Below are 18,059 nucleotides of genomic sequence, written 5' to 3'. Positions count from 1 at the left end.
GGGGGTAAAGAAGAAAAGATAAAAAAATAAATAAATAGGAAAAAGGAATGTGAAATAGGTCATGTCACTATTTGTGTCTTGCATCCCTGTTTGCCACCATAATTGACCGAAGGAGGACGGGAGTCTCTACCCACTGATCTTTCCCGACGATGAAGACTTTTCATTCAATGTACTCCTTGTTCTTGCTTGCTTTGTGTGTGTGTGTATATATACACGTGTTACGGTTGTTTTACAGTATAGAAACCTGCTGCTACTGTGTGGTGGAACATCAAGGCCTGTGGTTCACTGTCGGTCACTAATTTTACGCCCCCCCCCCTCGTTACACTGTTCACTGTGTGTGTGTGTGTGTGTGTGTGTGTGTGTGTGTGTGTGTGTGTGTGTGTGTGTGTGTGTGTGTGTGTGTGTGTGTGTGTGAGAACTCCCCATCTCTCCACGGTCCCTTGACCTTTTTTTTTTTCTGTGCATGGCGTAACAATGACTGGAATGGAGCGGAGTGCTGCGTTCAAAGACGCTCACCTCAGGGGTTTTTGAAGAGCCACTATTAATGAAGCAGGAGCACGCACGCACACACACACACACGTGTGGTGTCCTGTTTTTTTTTAAAGCCACTATATTAACATCGACAAAGTATGGGAACCCTAGAGAGGACATCTTAGCAATAACTTGATTTCCTGACAGGCTAGAACATTTCACATCAACCTGTGTTGACAATTCAGTGTCTTGTAAAAACCTCATGAGCTTGAATTTTGTTTTATTTTTATTTTTTTTATTATGATTATATATTTCATTCGAGTCATGTAATATCATTCCATGTTACTGGATTCAGTACATTTCCTAGGTTTGCTGCATGTGAACCAGAGATGTTTTTGAGATGAAGAGTGGACTTTGTAAAGGAAAAAGAAAAAAAAAAAAAAGCCAGAGAGCTGATGTATTTTCACCAGATCCTCACTTGACTTGCAGTTTTTTCCTCCCCCTTCCATGTTAAGGAAATAAACCCCCATCAACCCATTGTATCATTAAAGTGCTGTACTTCAACCCTCAGCCTGCTCCTGTACTTGTTACCACATTATTCAGATTTGTTCGTCTCCTCCTGGTATTTTAGAAGAGAAAAAGGTGTTTTTAATATGCTACAATTGACAATTTGCTAACACATGCAATTGATTGTGCCTTTTAACTTTGAGAAACTCAAAATCAAATTTATCACCATGTCGAATTCCATTTTTAACCAGCAAGGATTATCTTCTAAACATGTAATTTTGAAGGACAAGTGGCGTAAAAAATTTAAATTGAGAATCTTTTCCGATGATTTAAGACAGGATTTCTCAATCCTGGAGTTCCCTGTATGTTTTCAGATGTTTCCCTTGCTCCAACACACCTGATTCAAATAGTCAGCTCATCAGCAAGCTCTGCAGGAGCCTGATAATGACTGATTTAAAACATGCATGCAAGAGCAGGGAAACATCTGAAAACATGCAGGAACTCCAGGATTGAGAAATCCCATCTTAAATCATGAGGAAAAGTTTCTCCATTTTTAGGGAGAACGACAGGGCAGTGGCTCCACAGCAGAATAGTTGAGAAATCCTGATTTAAGAGACCAACCAGGTTAGAAAACACCCTGTGGACATTTTAAAAGCCAGCAAGAGACCAAGTACTTGTATCTTAAGTAATTCTCAACATTCCCCTTGAAATATACAACATACAAGACAAAAATTTGCCAAACAATTTATTTGTCATCTCAATTCTGAAGTTACATTTTAACAGAAATACATCATCCAATTCTTAAAGCTTCTTTTTTTGGATTTAAACACAGGAATAACTATACATGTCAAACACAAAAATGCATATACTTTGTGTCCAAACACAAAGATTCAGTCTTAATAAAATAAACTGTACACTTAATGCACTAATACCAAAATCCTGGTAAACAAACAAAAAAATTACACTTATTTAGACACTTGGGCTTTCTGTGGTCTGGAGCCTTGCTCCTTCACCACCGACTTGATGACGCCCACAGCGACCGTCTGTTTCAGGTCTCTGGCTGCAAAGCGACCTATGGAGAACACAAAACGGGTTAAATGACCACAGAAGTCATCTAATATTTTTTTTTTACCAAACACTTAAAAAGCTGTGATGCTGTACCTAAGGGAGGGTATGTGAAGAAGCTCTCCACACACATGGGCTTGATGGGAACCAGTTTGACAGTGGCTGCATCTCCAGACACCAGCACCTGGGGCTTGTCCTCCAGCTTCTTGCCCGATCGACGGTCGATCTTCTCCTTCAGCTCGGCGAATCGACAGGTGACGTGGGCAGTGTGGCAGTCCAGCACGGGCGAGTAGCCAGCTTTCACCTTCCCTGGATGGTTCAGGATAATCAACTAAAAAAAAAAAAAAAAAAAAAAAAAAAAGACTGTCAGGAGATGAGTAGAACATTTTAGGGTCACAGATTCTGCTTTTACCAACCTGAGCTTCGAAGCTGCCGACGTCAGACGGAGGATCCTGTTGAGCGTTGCCGGCCACGTCTCCGCGCCGCAGGTTCTTGACGGACACGTTCTTAATGTTGAAGCCAACATTGTGTCCCGGGAGAGCCGTCTGCAGCCCCTGGTGGTGCATCTCAATGGACTTGACCTCAGCTGTGATCTTGGCGGGGGAGAACATCAGGGTCATTCCAGGTTTGAGGACACCGGTTTCAATCTTGCCCACTGGAACGGTCCCAACACCTGGAAACGAGAACAATCAAGCACCTGAACCTCATTTTTGACCACCTAGAATTAATCAATTGATTCCAATAACTTGAAATACCTCCAATCTTGTAGACATCCTGCAGAGGTAATCGTAAAGGCTTGTTAACGATGCGCACAGGTGGCTGAATCGAGTCCAGAACTTCCAGTAGAGTTTTTCCGCTTGAACTCCCTTCTCGCCGTCTGATTTTCCATCCTTGGAACCAAGGCATCTGCATGGAAACATCACTTAATATGTTGCAAGTCATCTCTCGGGTGATCAAGCCAAACATTTTTACCTTCTGTGTCGCAGTGATCATGTTCTCCCCGGTCCAACCAGAAATTGGAACAAAGGGCACGGTGGCAGGGTCGTAGCCGATCTTCCTGAGGAAGCCGCTCACGCCTCGCGCCACTTCGTCGAAGCGTTTCTGACAGTACGCCGGCTCGGTCAGGTCCATTTTGTTCACGCAGACGATGATTTGCTTGACGCCCAGCGTGTAGGCCAGCAGGGCGTGCTCTCTGGTCTGACCGCTTCTGGACACGCCAGACTCGTACTCTCCCTTGGCTGCCGAGACCACCAGGAGGGCAACGTCGGCCTGAAATCACATTATACATCATTAAATTGGATAAACATGCAAGTGGAACAATGTATGCGTTTTATTTATTTACCTGTGAGGTCCCTGTTATCATGTTTTTGATGAAGTCACGATGGCCTGGAGCATCGATGATAGTCATGCTGTATTTTTGGGTGTTAAATTTCAGCAGCGAGATGTCGATGGTGATGCCACGCTCCCGCTCTGCTTTCAGCTTGTCCAACACCCAGGCAAATTTGAAGGAACTCTTCCCCATCTGGAACAAAAACAACATTTAAAACAAATTAAACAACTTTTGTATATATTTGTGGGGCTTGGGGTTTGGGGTTTGGGGCTCCCCCCCCCCCTTCTTCCTTACCTGTGCAGAAGCTTTCTCAAACTTCTCCAGTCGCCTCTGGTCCACGCCGCCACACTTATAGACGAGGTGTCCAGTGGTGGTGGACTTGCCGCTGTCAACATGGCCGATGATGGCCACGTTCACGTGAGTCTTCTCTTTCCCCATGGCTGGAAGGCAGCAGGTCTGCTCACAAACTGCAGGGTTCTTCTGAGATGAGATGAGATGAGTAGCGTTGTAGTTGTCGTCTTTCGTCCCAGTTCTTCTGTCAAATGGATTCGAACCTTTTCGCGCCGACTTTTAAACCCTTCAAGGGGCCAATCAGAAAACGGGGGCATGGCTTAATTAATTAAGCTTGATTGGCACCAGGTGGGAGTAGTTTGGAACCTGGGGAATAAAAATCTGCAATGCTTTGAGAGTCATTCACAATACTTCGTTCTTTTTTTATTATTATTTTATTTTTTAACAACTATTCACATTAAGAAATGGTGAAAATGCTACAGCCATGACTTTAATCAGTGCTGCAGTGAGTTTGCATTAAAGTTCACGAGCATGAATGATGTAATGGGCACGTAATCACCTCATATTACAGCCAAGTGTGTGACTTTAGATAGATAGATAGATAGATAGATAGATAGATAGATAGATAGATAGATAGATAGATAGATAGAATGAATTAATGAATCTGGGGGGTTTTAAATTACAGAACGTTGACGTGATACTGCAAATGTAAGTACATTACAGTATATTTAAAACATTTCCATATGTATGAAGACATTACTCAAGCGCTAAGTGTTGATAAGTATATTAATTTACCTGGAATGAACTGAAGAAAATATTTGAAACTTAAAGGCTTGGTCTAACCAGATGTTGAAAAAAAATAGATTTTTAATGTCAATGTGTAATAAATAAAGGTAAAAAAAAAAAAAGTGCTATTCATCGCAAGTATTACAAGGACAATATAGTGTTTAAATAATACCAAATAAAACCTAATAATCTGGATGTTAGCCCATTTTTTCCACATTAATAACAGGGAAATCTTTTACCAACCCTGTGCAGTATGTGACCTGAGATTAAAAAAGGAGCATGAAATAACACAACAGCGCCCTCTGCAGTTTGTTATGCCCCAATATTAACATCTTGCTCACGCTTAAAAGAAAACTTTGAGATTTTCTGATTCGAATATGTTGTTTAATCTGTTTTCTAACAGTTGCAATTGCCTAATTTGGTGAGATATATTATCGGTGCGGGTCACCGTTGAAACACATCCAACGGGTCTCCGTGAAGCGGGCGGGTACATCTTGAGCTGGGTGGTGAAAAGGTGTATCCGCCCCCCCTCTCCTCTCCGTCCGCGCTCTAAGGTGCAACAGAGCGAGCTCCCCTCCGGTTTGACGTTCGATAACTAACCCGGAAACAGCAGCAGCCACAAATCGCTTTTCTTCTTCTTCTGCTTTCAGCTCGTACCGCTGCCCGAGTGTGAGAGCGTGGTGTGTTTCCAGCTCGTCCTTTTCTCCACCACCGTCAAGGTAAATGATAAAAACCAGAAAACTACCACTTCTTTATTCATTTATGTCACACATTTGTGTCTCCTTAACTGGCCGCGTTTACTACCCACCGGTTGCCATTCACGCGAAGCCCCGTGTCCCTCGTTGCTGAAATGAATGGTGAATCGTGAACGTGAGTGGCGAAAAAAAAATCAAAACGCACGCATCGCTAAGTTTTGTTCAAAAGAAAACGGGGATAAAACATCACGTATCGGTTTGTGTCACATCATCGGAGCACCGTAAACTTCCCTCTTTTCGCGTCAACGCTCGCGCATCAACGCCGTGTTTTTGCCTCTTTATTCCACCACTGGCGTTGAGTGTTGTAATAGTTGACCCGATTTATTCGCAAAGCCACGTTATCGCACGTGCAATAAAGTGAGCCGAGATGATCCGAACTGAAACCCTTGTGTCTTGGATTACTGCTGCTCGCTTACAGGCTGTTTATGGGATGCTTCATTAAAGCTGCATTAAGGGAAATGTACACGCTGACAGCTGGGGGCTCGGTTCACGTGAGGGCTGTCGCGATAAGACGCCAGACACGATACGATTATTCGAATCAGTCATCTGGGAAATTATCGCGAGAATTGATTGAAACTTGCTGTTAAACCCCAGTTGTTTGTGGTTTTAAATTGACTGGTTGTTGATGGGGGATTGAGATTAAATGTTGTGTTGCATCCAGTTGCAGTTGGAAGTCGGAATTTCCGTTTCATAGCTCGGAAAGTAAATTTCATAAACCAAGATTTACTCAATCGAAAAACCTGAAGCTCCTGGACACTTGATCTTCACGGTCAGCTGACTGCAAAGAATGAGCCAACATGTCTCAATCTACTACAGCCCATGAGCAATCACATTTTGCGAGTTTTGTGTATGAAAAAGGGAAATTGGAAGACCATTGCATGTAAACTGTGTGAACTGCTGCATTTCTTGATCGTGCCACTCGACACACAGATGGGGGGGCACAATGATGACTTCAACCTGGATGTGAGGGAAGAAGATGGCAATGGCTTGTGTTTTGGACAAAAAGACCTCGTAGTGATTCGATTGCTTTGTTTTTGTGTCTTTGCGACGAATGTCCTCACTTAAAAACCCTAAACACACGTTGCTATTGTATCTTTACTGGGGGTGTGGGCGATATGGGCTAAAAACATCTCTATTTCTTTGGCGATAACAATAATTAGTTGATATCCTAACCTTTAAAATTTAGATTTTAATTGTTTGTCATTAATAGTTAGTAATAATTATTAATGATCATTACTAGAATGTAAATAAAACAGTGCTTCATTGGACTCTGGGTAAATTGTCTTTCAAACAAACAAGAGCAAATAATAAAGTAATTTCAAAGTCTTAGTTGCGGGGGCTGGTGTCGCCATGTTGTCTCCCTGTTAGCATAACCACATGTGGCTAACCTGTATGGCAGGGAGGATGCTCATGAGAGGTCACGTGATCTCGTAGGCTCACTAATGGTCATGTGACACTGAATCCTACTTCTGCTGCATGCTGCATCGTCATTTAAATACTCAGTAATTTCAGTTTGCATATCTTTTAAAACGATTATCTTTGACGATATATTGTGCCCACCTCTAATTATTACTGGAGCAACAATTAAAATACTTAAAGAGAAAGATGTTCCTTTAGACTTCCTTTTTAGAGGAAGTCTAAAGTATGAGCCATTTTCCAAACCTCCAACTCAAAATGTTTTCTGTTGACGTGACACAGACAGCCAGCAAACTGTCATATTTTAACCGCAATTATTATTTGACCATCAAAATAGTTCTTGTTAATTTTATTAATCATTGCAGTTGTGCATTATATATAAGCCTGCAAATGATAAGAAAAGTGCAATATCACTCACTGAAATGCAGTATGAATCAGCATGAATTGGAAATCTTCGTTACAATTTAATGCTGTACAAAAGTCAATCATCTCAACACATTTAATGTGTTACTTGAATCTCATAAGGCTTTTCATTTGGTCCACTGATAAATCTGTCCCTATCTCACAGTAGCAGAAAATGGACCCGGATTGGAGTGAAGATTTTTGGTTTCTTGCATCAGTGGAACCACTGAGCGGAAGTGTGTTATTTCCTTTCTGCCTAGTGTCTGCATAGCTTCTGAAAGTGGAAGTGAAACGTCTTGAAAGCCAGATTTAATTCTGAGTGTTGACAAGCGTGAGTTACTTTTGGATACATGCAATTTATCTCGGAGGTGTTGCAGTGTATGCTTGTGGGAACTAGGCCAGTCACTGAAGTGAAGTCATTTCTGTCAGTGGTGGTTTGTGGACTCATCCATTCTCGCACAGAAACAGACATTTTTCTGATCGGATCTTTTTCTTTTCTTTTCTCTTTTTTTTTTTTTTAATATAAACACTGCATTGTCTCAAGAAATGTCTCATCATATTCATGAAATCTGCAACAGCACCATGTATGTGATGTCTAGTGGGGTTAAGGGTTAGGTTAGAGAGGTGGGGCTATGATATCATTGTTTTGCTGAAGTTGCACATTTGTTGTACACATGGAAACTCAATGGTAGTATATTGAGATCTTTTTCACTCTAGGACCAGTTGTGTATCATCCTTAACTTGTTCTAGTGGCAGTCCTTCAGAGATGTCTTGCCTTTACAGGTGTGGCTCTCAAGTGTGTGTTTGTAGGGGATGTAGGAGATCCCCTTTACATTTACTGTTGAACATTTTCAGACACTTACTGTCATTTCCTTTTATACATCGAGACAAACTTCTGCTCTCATAATGACATTTTGGACTGAAAGCAACATGACAAATACCCATCTTTTCCCACAGATGTAGAGCTCGTAGACAAGGTGCAACTTGCTGCTGTGTCTCATACCCTCTCTGCAGTGGTGTGAACAGATGCCTGACTGCTCAAGCACTTCACTGCTGTTCTCACTCAGAGCCACCTCCTCCCTTCTTTGATTTATATATGGAAAAAAAAAAAGTGGCAGCAGAAGTTGCAAAAGATTGCCAAAGTGAGAGGAAAGGCTACTTGCCACAAAAGAGTGACATTGGGTGTTGCTGCAGGAAGTCACATGCAGAAGTTTTTTACTCTTCTTTGGTTTGTGAAACGAGCATGTAATGAGAAAGTGGCTCATTTGGCTCGATGTACGCCCTCGTAAATCAGCCCCGGTGCAGGCAGGGGCATGCAGGTTGTGTTAGGCATGACCTCTCTAAGAAATTAAAAATTGATTGGATGGTGTGCTGCTGCGTTGCCAATGCCATGCACAACAAAGGTTTGCTTCCAGGTCAGGAAGTGGTTATCTTGAAGCTTTTATTTATTACTGTTTAGTTAAAATCTAAAAGTAACCTTATCCATGAGTCATAAGGAGTTTTGTTTAGATGTTTGTGTTGGCATTAGATTGTATCTGAATCAGTGTTTACATAATGGGTGCTGAAAAAGAGGAACAAATACATGTTGAATATGGTCAAAATAGCCTGTCTCTGTGCTGTTAATGCAGTTATAAAGAAAAAATAATAATTCAGTAAAACCACATAGTTTCTTCAGCAAATGTATTTTTAGTTTGAACTTTTGGAAGAAAACTGAGTTGATGGATTATAAGAGAATAGAAGAAGCATGATGGCAGGTAATTTTAATTATTAATAATTTTTTCCAGGAGTCTTAAGTGCCCTTAAGATGGAGATGTAAACGGACTCGCATTAATCCCTTTTAAAAGTGATTTTTCGTTTCTTGTGTCCGTGCATTGATTGGAAATACATTTTGAAGAGTAAACCCCATAATTTCAATTGGGCTGGGTATTGTTACTGATTCCCTGTATTGATTTTAATTCACATGCCAATTTTGCTTGGTTTTGAAAGAGATGTTCACCGAGCTGATGCTGGAAAAAAAAAAAAATCAAGATTACACACACATTTTGGGGTTTTGGGACAGTTTTCTCTGGGTCATATCAGGGAGGGCATCAGATGTAAAACCTTTGCCAAATTAAATATGCGTACCACTGAAAACAATACAGAGGCAGATGATTGGCTGTGGCAACCCCTAAAGGGAAGTGTTGAAAGAAGAAGAAGAAGAGACACAGTCTCCAGTGACTTCACAGGAATGTCCCAAAGCATCTTAGGGGTGAGGACCCACTGTCAAACAAACCCCACTCGCCCGCCTGACACACCCAGTGTCACTGAGCTGCTGGCGTCAGATTGAGTTACGCTCCTGGTATGAGGTTCATTGAAGTCTTCTGCTGACAGACTTGAACTATTTATTATTTTCACGGCAGTAAATGGATACACTCACACACGTGTTCACCCTGAGTGCATGTCTCATCTAGCTGAGTCACTGCTGTAACACATTCAGCTCATGTACCATTGTGTAGTTTTACTGCGTAGTTGTAGCAGACATTTCCTGCAGCTAACGTCTTTATTTCACCACAGTGAAAATGCATCATTGACCAATTTAATGTTCTTTTATAGCCATTTATTCAATGCTTCTCTATGCTTCCCCCCCCCCCCCTCCCATCATCCTTGTGGTTTGACACAATACCATAATCATTTGAGTGATCATGCAGCCTCAAAAACAATCAGCAGCTCTGCGGGTCAAATAAAGCAGTATTTTAAAATGAAAACAATTCTGCAGAGCAGGCAGCGGGTCTGTCCAGGTGCTGCTCTCTGCACAACGGAGCCGTATTGATCCCTTTCTCCATATTGCTGTTTCTGCAGTTATTTGTATTAACTTCCTCTAAATGATTTGGCCTGTTCAGCGTTTTGCTTGAACATGATCACGACATGGCTCAATCCATAGGAGGATGAGCCTTCTCTTGTTGTGATAGACGTTTTATTGACCATGTTTGTGAAAGAGAAAGAAAGCCCTGAAAAACTGAAAAAGCATTTGTGTGTATGTGATTTGTTTAAGAGGATTATGGTGGGAAATTATAATGCTTAAGAAAAGACCCGTCTGACAGCATAGTAAACCTCTGAAAATCGTTCATAGATCACACCGTAAGAATGTTACACTTCACATTTGCACTGCTGCACTCTAGATTTTCCAATCTAGGGCCACTTATTGAAACTACACAAATCTGGTTTGAAAATTAGGGTCGATGTTTAGGGTCCTCCCAGCCCTGAAAAATATCAGATATGAGTTGAATCGGTGGAAATAATAGGAATTGAACATAGTCAACAACATAGATTTTTGACTAAGTTGTTCAGTTGTATTACTGCCCTTGCCCTAGTACATCCCAGCACTCGATGGGAATCAATTAATTGAATGAAGTGTGTCTGCACCCATTTTCAGCTTGTTGGTATTAGGCAGTTTGAGGTTTAGCTTGCAGCGAGTAGTTGGCATGTTGAGCGCCATTGAGAGACGTCCAACTGTCTGTGAACTTAAAAAATATAAATGTCTTGAAGCTGACTGGCCTGAAAATTGCACTGGCCTGATATTTGCCAGGTTTCTGTTGCTGATGTCTTCTGTGCACTGACTCCTTTTATTTCTGTATTTAAGCAGAGGATGGGACCAGCAGTGCACGCAAAGAGCGTTTAGGCCAGATTGAGTCCAACTGAAGGTGAGCACGAACAAGTAATTCGACTCTCAATCACATTATCTGGATATGTTATTAAGTTTTACTGATCATCTCTGCAGAAGAATGTCCTATACCTCAACTCCAAACACACCCCATACTGTCCCTTTAATTGGCACACTTAGGTTAATGTTGCAGAGTTTGTATGGTTGACAATTCAGAATAAATCAGTCACGGACTCCTGTTGAGAAATCTCATTTACGACTCGAGTGTACACACTTCTCCCTCTTCCATCACTGCTGCATGCCCGCTCTTGTCCACGAGCAGATCATAGCTGAAGTGATGACACTCGAATCAGTCAGTAGGAAAGGCTGACTGCTCGTGCACCCCCCTCCCTGAACCTCCCACCCCACCCTGAGAGGAGGAGGTCTGTGTGTCTGTCTGATTCAGCTTTACACGATCCCTTCTCTGAGTGAGTATACAGTAAAGGATTGTATTGCATGTTCTTGTAGCCTGCCTGTATCTCGACCAAGACACTCCTGTACAATTTTCCCATTATCCGGCTGTAAACTCCTTATTCTTCAGCCAGGTAACTTTTAAAGTTTCCCTTTAAAGACATGAAGTAGCGACGTCCAGTGAGTGAGACTGGCAGGGACTTAAGTTAATAAAATGTTTTCCCAAGCGTATCATATAATATTATCATATTGGACGAGGATATACCACCAAATAGAATATTGTGACCCTAAGCTATTCACTTGTAGGAAGCGTTTATCCTATAAGATGACATTAATGCTGTTATCAGCCTAATACGAGACATTATCACTGTATCCGTTATTGTAGCTAAGTGGTAAATGCACCAATATAAGATGTCTCGTCAACAGCGAAGATGTTAAAGAGATGAAATAAAAACTACTTTGGACAGATATCGGTAATGGAAGATACTGAGATACTCAAGGTTGTGATGTCAGGATAGTATTGGAAATAAAAAAGTTGTATCGAGCCATTCCTAGAATCCACTTCTGAAACTTCTTGTCGACACTCGACTCCTGTTACAAACATCTTGCTCTTTCATTCTTGCCTTTGTCAGTATTGATGTAAAACGAATCACTTCCTGTGTGCAGTGCTGGCACAACACTTTCTGAGTACCACAGAGAAGCTGATGGGCTTCATCAACATTGTGTGGAAATGGCTTTAATGACATTTGTTTTTTTAATAATTGCAAAGCCTTAACTTGCTTTAAAATATAATTTTGATTTAGTGATTGTGAGATAGTTTTGACCCTTTTTGCCGCCTGCCTGCTCGTCAGCCCACAGTTGATGTTGTGTATTGAAGCAGAGAGGGATGGTCTGGAGCTGTGGTGCTGGTGTTTTGTAGCCTTTAGTGGCAGTGGTGAGTTTTCTACTTTTGATGTCCACAGTACATGGAGTCTCTGATGTAGATGAATCAGTGTGTGTGTGTGTGCCCGTTTGTGATCTGCTGTGCTGCTAGACTCAGAGCATTCCTCTCAACTTTCTCACTTCCGTCCTGTGATGTTGGCTGATCTGAAGCCTTGAGCGCGTGCATAATGAGAAGAGAGCGAAGTCTCTGATCTTTTTTCTTTTCCCCCTCCTCTCCTGTAGGCAGCCTATCATTCAACAGGATGCTTTCATTTATGTGTAGCACCAGCTTTTTAAGAGTAAATGTGTGTGGGGGGGGAAAAAGGCCAAGTGGACTTTGTATTGACTCTCTCAACATAAAGCTATAAATATCATGGCCCATTAAAAAAGAATGGGTGGGAACAAAACAACAATAATGGGGATTTAATGTACCTCTACGCCCACACACCTTTCACACATTCAAAGGAAATTGCCTCGGGCTGATTGCCAACAGTTGAGATCAATCTTTTCTGTGGAAGTCAACGATTACTCAATATTCCTACTAAAAATCAAGAGAATGAGTCCCTTAAGAAGTGTTCAGTAGACAAAAATGAGCCGTTCTCTATTTCTGTTGATGCTATTATTGTAGCATGTAAAAACATGCTGACATGAGTTCCTCACTTTGCTGCCTACTGTACATGTTAGTGTGGACATGCACAGGGAAGGAGGGAGAGCGGGTGTTGCTACAGATGGCAGACCAGCAGGAAATGCAGTTTTTTGTGTGTGTTGCCGCGCAGCCCCCGCACCAAACCTTCATGCTCACATAATGTTCGACAGTCACACAAACCCGTGGTGAAATTGTGTCCCACTTAACTTTGCTTTTAATTAATTAACCATGTCTGGGTTTTGATGATTAAAATGCTCTCAGTACTGAACACAAGTAAAAGTAGTGATGATATATGTTTGGAGGTTAGTTAATTCCTTCTTTTTTAATGATGGGACATCAGTAATTAATAGTGAAACAAAAAAGCTTCAGTAAAAAAATAAATCAGTAAAACATATACATTAATATAGCTTTTTACAGCATGCACAAGGTATCCCAAAATACTTATTGATTAAAAGTTGTCAGAATATCACAAACGATAAAAAATTTAACATGCAATAAAATCAATAAAGTACATTTAAAATCACTTGAAGGCGCATTATGTAATACATCTAAAGCAACTGGCCATAAAATACTCCTAATATGTCACAGAGACTCGGGAATTATGTTCATATCACATACTGAACTCGCCAACAACAATGGTACAGCCAAAATATTTCCATTAAAAGAAATATTTTGCAGACTGCAAATCATGTTTATGTTTTGAAATAGAGTCTCAGCTGCAGAGCAACCACGGGTTGCCAGTTACGTCAGAAAACGAAACCTTTTGGTCTTTTAGGTATTTTGAGGTATTTTGAATTTGAATGTGGTAACTGTTTTTTTGAGATTATAGAAAGGTCCTCTTTGTTTTGCTGTTATACATAACCAGCACATCATTTGTTTTTTTTCCTCCTGCATGCAAAAATCTGAAGTTACAATCATGTCACTGTATACCTCGACGTGAAACTCTTATCCAATCCAACTTTATTAATAAAGCACTTTAAAAACGAACAACAGCTGAAACAAAGTGCTGTACATCAAATATAAATGAATAATACATACAAATGTGTGACCTAATAGAACAAACAATAAGACATACAATAAGACATACAAGAAAATACTGTCATACAATAAAGTACAAATGGGACAAGAAAAAATGTAAACTGTGCTTCTTAAAAAAACAGCCCTGACTCGTATTAATAATTAAAAGAAATATGGAACATATACAGTATATACAAACAACTGTGCCACTGCTCGTCTGGTTGGATTGACTGTGATCACTTGGTTTGATCTAAACCAGTGCTGGGGTTGTGGAGATGAAAGCAGCTCTCCACAAGTTTATTTGTTGTGACATTTTTACTTGGAGCGTCTCCAGTCATTTTCCACAGAGGCTCTGCTGTGCTCCGCTGGCTTCGGCACCTTCAGTCGATATCCCAACTCGACTTGCCAGAAGGGGAAGGGGGGGGATAGAAGTTGTCATGGCAACTTGAGCTTTAATGGAAGTTTTATTCAGCGGTGTCGAAACTCACACCACGAAGGGCCGAGCCGTGTACCAGTGCCTTGTGCTTCAATTCCGTACAGGCTGCTCTTCAATAAAACACACACACACTGAGGTTTGTGCAGCTTTTCTTCTCAGGACACTGCATTGAATTCCATTCATTTGGACAGTGTAAACAAAGCATTATACAATAACCAGTTGATGTGTATCCTTACCCTAACCACAAGTCAAACTTTTATCCCCGACTGGTTCCTCAGAAATTAGATTCTGCCTCATCAGGACCAGCTTACAAGAACACATGCATACACACTGTGCAGTTATAAAGTAAGATTTATTAGTAAATAAATGGAGTCTTAAATATGTTTCATGCGTCACGGCAACAGTCTCACCACACTATCCAGTTACGACCAGTTTATGACACCATTTGATCAAATCATGGCAGAATGAGTTGCTCTGTTGCTGTGCAAGTTATTAGAAATTCAGGGTAACTTATGTTACAAGATGCATTACATGGCCCATGGTAACGGTCATGTGATATGACCGTTACCATGGGCTAGGGATGGGCCTTATGATTTGAATATTCGAACACAAGAGGAGTGAACATTTTATTAATGCAATTGTTGGAGAAAATTAAAAAAAAATAATGGATAGAATTGAATGTTCATGCTATGTCTGTTGAATTGGAGTGTACAAAATGGCCGATATCTGGAGTTGCATTATTTCCATTATTAAGCTCACTGTGAACAGTCATCGCATGAAGACTTAGTGGAGAATTTTTGTTGCAATTCTATAGTTAAATATTGATGTTTTTTGGCGCTAGAGTATTGATTAGGTGTATCTCATGACAATATATTGGTTTATTGATCACATTTGCTGGTTTTTTGGATACTTGAAAGACTTTTAATTGACATGGACTTCAAAAGTATGATTCAAAACCCAGTATTGACCGCGGTGGAAGCAAAACCAATGATTTAAAAGGCATCTATATCGGGGCTCTCCAATGCGTAGCTCTTTTTCCAAGTAGCTCGCTAAAGATTTCAATAATCGAACGTAAACCTGCTTTATATTTTTGTACAATCAAGCAAGAACACGTACACAAGTAGCTCTTGGCCATTTTCATTTTGTCTCGGGAGAAAAAAATGTTGGCGACCCCTGCTCTATATTTTTCATATTTCACCAGAACTGTAAGCCTCAGGTTATGTGCGTGACAAATAGACAGACTGCACATATAGATCCTATTGATTACCTGAGTGTTTCTGTCTATAGGCAGATTCAGCACAGTCTGTAGCCGGCCCACAGTTATTGACCTCCTTTTACGTGGTGGAATGAAGTTAAAGGGAAGCAAATGTATGTGGCATGTTAACGACATGCTGCTTCTATAATGTGGAAATGCTGCGATGTGCATACATTTTTCATGTGTGGCTTTATGTCGACACAGATGCTCTGGAAGTAAGTGACGCATCAAAGCGAGCGAATAAGCGTTTGAAACAGCAGGATGTGAACATTTTAGTTCAGTGAAAACACTCTGAGCAACATTAGTTTTATTGCTTCTGATCCCGTGGGAATAAAGCCGCATGAGGTTAGTTGTGTTTCTGAGATTTTAGGGCATTTCATTTCTGGATCTTAAGCTTCAATGTCTTGCTGCTCTGACTCGGTGTCATTGAAATGACTTGGTGAAGGTTTTTGCTCCTGCAGAACAAAGAATTTATCACGTGACAAGCAGATGCCTCGGAGGTATTTGAAACGGCAGCTCCGCTGTTTAACTGTGCTCCAGCTTATTTTCACCGATGGCCTGGATTTAACTGTTGCTTGAAGGGATGAACAAGGTTGAATCAACACACACACAAAATTCCACTGAGTCATGAATGATCTCATCATGTGGGTCTCCTCTGTCGTCAGTTGTGAACGATTGAAGTCACTGGAGATTTGCTAATTTATCAGTTGTACCTTGGTGTCACAGGATATTCACCTTTTTCAGCTCATTGGCCAAAATAATCCTAATAACACATTCACTGATAAAGACGTTGATATTTATTGGTGTTGTACGTTCTACTAATTGAATGTGAAGTTGCATTTAAGATAGAAAAGTCTTTAAAACTCTTTTTTTTGTGGTCGAGGTTGGAAATAAGTGTTATTTAATACATTTGTATGATTTGTTTATTCAAAAAAGTAGTAGTTTTAGCCCTTTGTCCAGGTGTGTAGCAACGAGATGACGAAATTAAAAAAGACAAACAAACCTCTTGCATACTGTTTAACGTGCAAAATAGATGTTTCTGTGTACATATTAAACATTACGTTTGTTCAAAACAACTGTATTTTTTTGTAGTTTCCACTTTTATGATGAGATATCTGGGGGAGTAGATTAAAAATATTAAACATGATGCTCCTCACACTGTAACTGTAGCATCTATAGGCTTCAGTCGTGGTTGTTTGGTGGTGGATTTGGTCAGTTGTTGTGCCCTCCAGCCATAGGCATGACTCTCATGATCCTCATACTCCCATGATCCTCTGCCACATACTGTATGTCACACAGAAAGTCAGACCTCTTGGATTAGGAGCAGGTCGCGGCCAGTTAGCAGGGAGGAAAAGCCACTGTTACACCACCTTTTTTAGGCTTTTTCCTCTTTATTTTCTACAGTTTGTCCTTGTGCGTTTTGAACTCGAATGAGAACCATCTTCGTCCTAAATTTCTCACGGTCTCTTAAGCTTGTTCTCACAGCTTTTGGCTCGTAGTTGAACCTAAGGACTGAGAATTATGGCGTGACTCACTACATTTAAAAGGTGTGTTTCAGATTAAAATTTTTTTTTTTTTTTTTTTAAATGCTTGTTTAGTTAGCAGTTTGGATTGTTTGCCTCGTCAGTGAGTGTACACAGTGTGCACACAAAGCATGAGCTGGCTGGAGTGTATTTAGTCATGACACTGGTACAGGAGGAAGCAGGGAGGTTTGTGCTAAAAACCTGAAGTGAATCAGAGGAAGCGTTGTGCAATAGGAAGTGGTGTGTTTTTATGCACGTCTATTTGTTCCAAAAGAAATTTACACTTGGCTCGTACTCCACCAGGAAGGCTCGGCAGTGCATGAGGGCACATCTGTATTTACAACCTTACCATGGTAACTGTTAAATATCCGGTCATTTTATTTCTCTTGTGTGGATTATACATTTTTTTTGTTGTTGTTGAGCTGTCTCGTAGAAAAAAAGAGAACTGAAATATGCATGTCATATGATAAGGCAGAGACAGATTGTCTGAAGGTTTATAGATGGTTTAACTTAATTTTACATTTTCAGACGCTGACACCTGCGGGAGGACAGTGACCCGGGGCCACCTGCCAGGCCGGGCCTCCCTGCTCCTGACTGACGGTATCACAGCTCCACTGCTGGTGAGTCCTCCTTTAATTCTCACCTGTGAACCTGATTCATCTTGGGCTACAACAGGGGCTGAACAATTAAATTTCCATAGCTAAAATTGCCATTTAAAACCCCTAATATTGAGTTTGAGAACTACAACTCGGTAACAGTTGGAAAAATGTGTGAACAAACACTGTTGGATAATTTTCCATTGATCGGCTATCAAACTATTTTTATATATTATTTCAAAGTGATCCCTGCATCTTAATCTGTCACTGTCATCATCCCTGCTCTTTGTACTGGATGATCTAGCAGTTTTAATCTAATATGAGAGGGACATCAGTAGTTGTAATCTTTAAAATCAAGTGTTTCCTCCAAATTTAAGTTGTCTTTAAGACGATAAGTGGGGAACTTCCTGTTCAAAATGGTTCAGTTTCGGTGAACAGTTTTGTCCGTGTCCCTGCATTACACTGTGGACTTTGTCCCTCATCTCTACTACACGTCACTTCATCAATGCAAATTTCACCTTTCATATTGTAAGCGTCAGCCAGCATTCAAGA

General features: G+C 40.7%; 2 protein-coding genes across 4 annotated transcripts in view; one reads left to right on the top strand and one right to left on the bottom strand.

The window, feature by feature from the left end:
- Nucleotides 1-1,943: 1,943 nt before the first annotated feature.
- Nucleotides 1,944-3,811, bottom strand: eef1a1l3 (eukaryotic translation elongation factor 1 alpha 1, like 3; the record flags this gene model as incomplete). Its single annotated transcript, XM_083901874.1, has 7 exons — nt 1,944-2,050; nt 2,140-2,374; nt 2,460-2,716; nt 2,799-2,949; nt 3,016-3,312; nt 3,386-3,565; nt 3,668-3,811. 7 exons carry the CDS (start codon nt 3,809-3,811, stop codon nt 1,944-1,946), a joined length of 1,371 nt encoding a protein of 456 aa, XP_083758000.1.
- Nucleotides 3,812-5,074: 1,263 nt separating this feature from the next.
- Nucleotides 5,075-18,059, top strand: part of fam49bb (family with sequence similarity 49 member Bb) — a 37,405-nt gene continuing 24,420 nt past the window's right edge. Inside the window, exons 1-4 of one of the 3 annotated variants that reach the window (XM_083901875.1) lie at nt 5,075-5,169; nt 10,643-10,703; nt 10,986-11,130; nt 17,440-17,531. The gene's annotated coding sequence lies outside the window, so the exon portion shown is untranslated. Of the gene's footprint in view, nt 5,170-10,642; nt 10,718-10,985; nt 11,131-17,439; nt 17,532-18,059 lie in introns of all 3 variants that reach the window. The other 2 variants (XM_083901877.1, XM_083901876.1) reach the window with 2 other exon arrangements.

This window comes from Microchirus variegatus, assembly GCF_963457635.1.
Source record: "Microchirus variegatus genome assembly, chromosome: 15".
In the NCBI taxonomy this organism is placed as follows: Eukaryota; Metazoa; Chordata; class Actinopteri; order Pleuronectiformes; family Soleidae; genus Microchirus; species Microchirus variegatus.
Note: the sequence above shows the minus strand (reverse complement) of the source record. Positions and strands in the feature narration are given on the sequence as shown.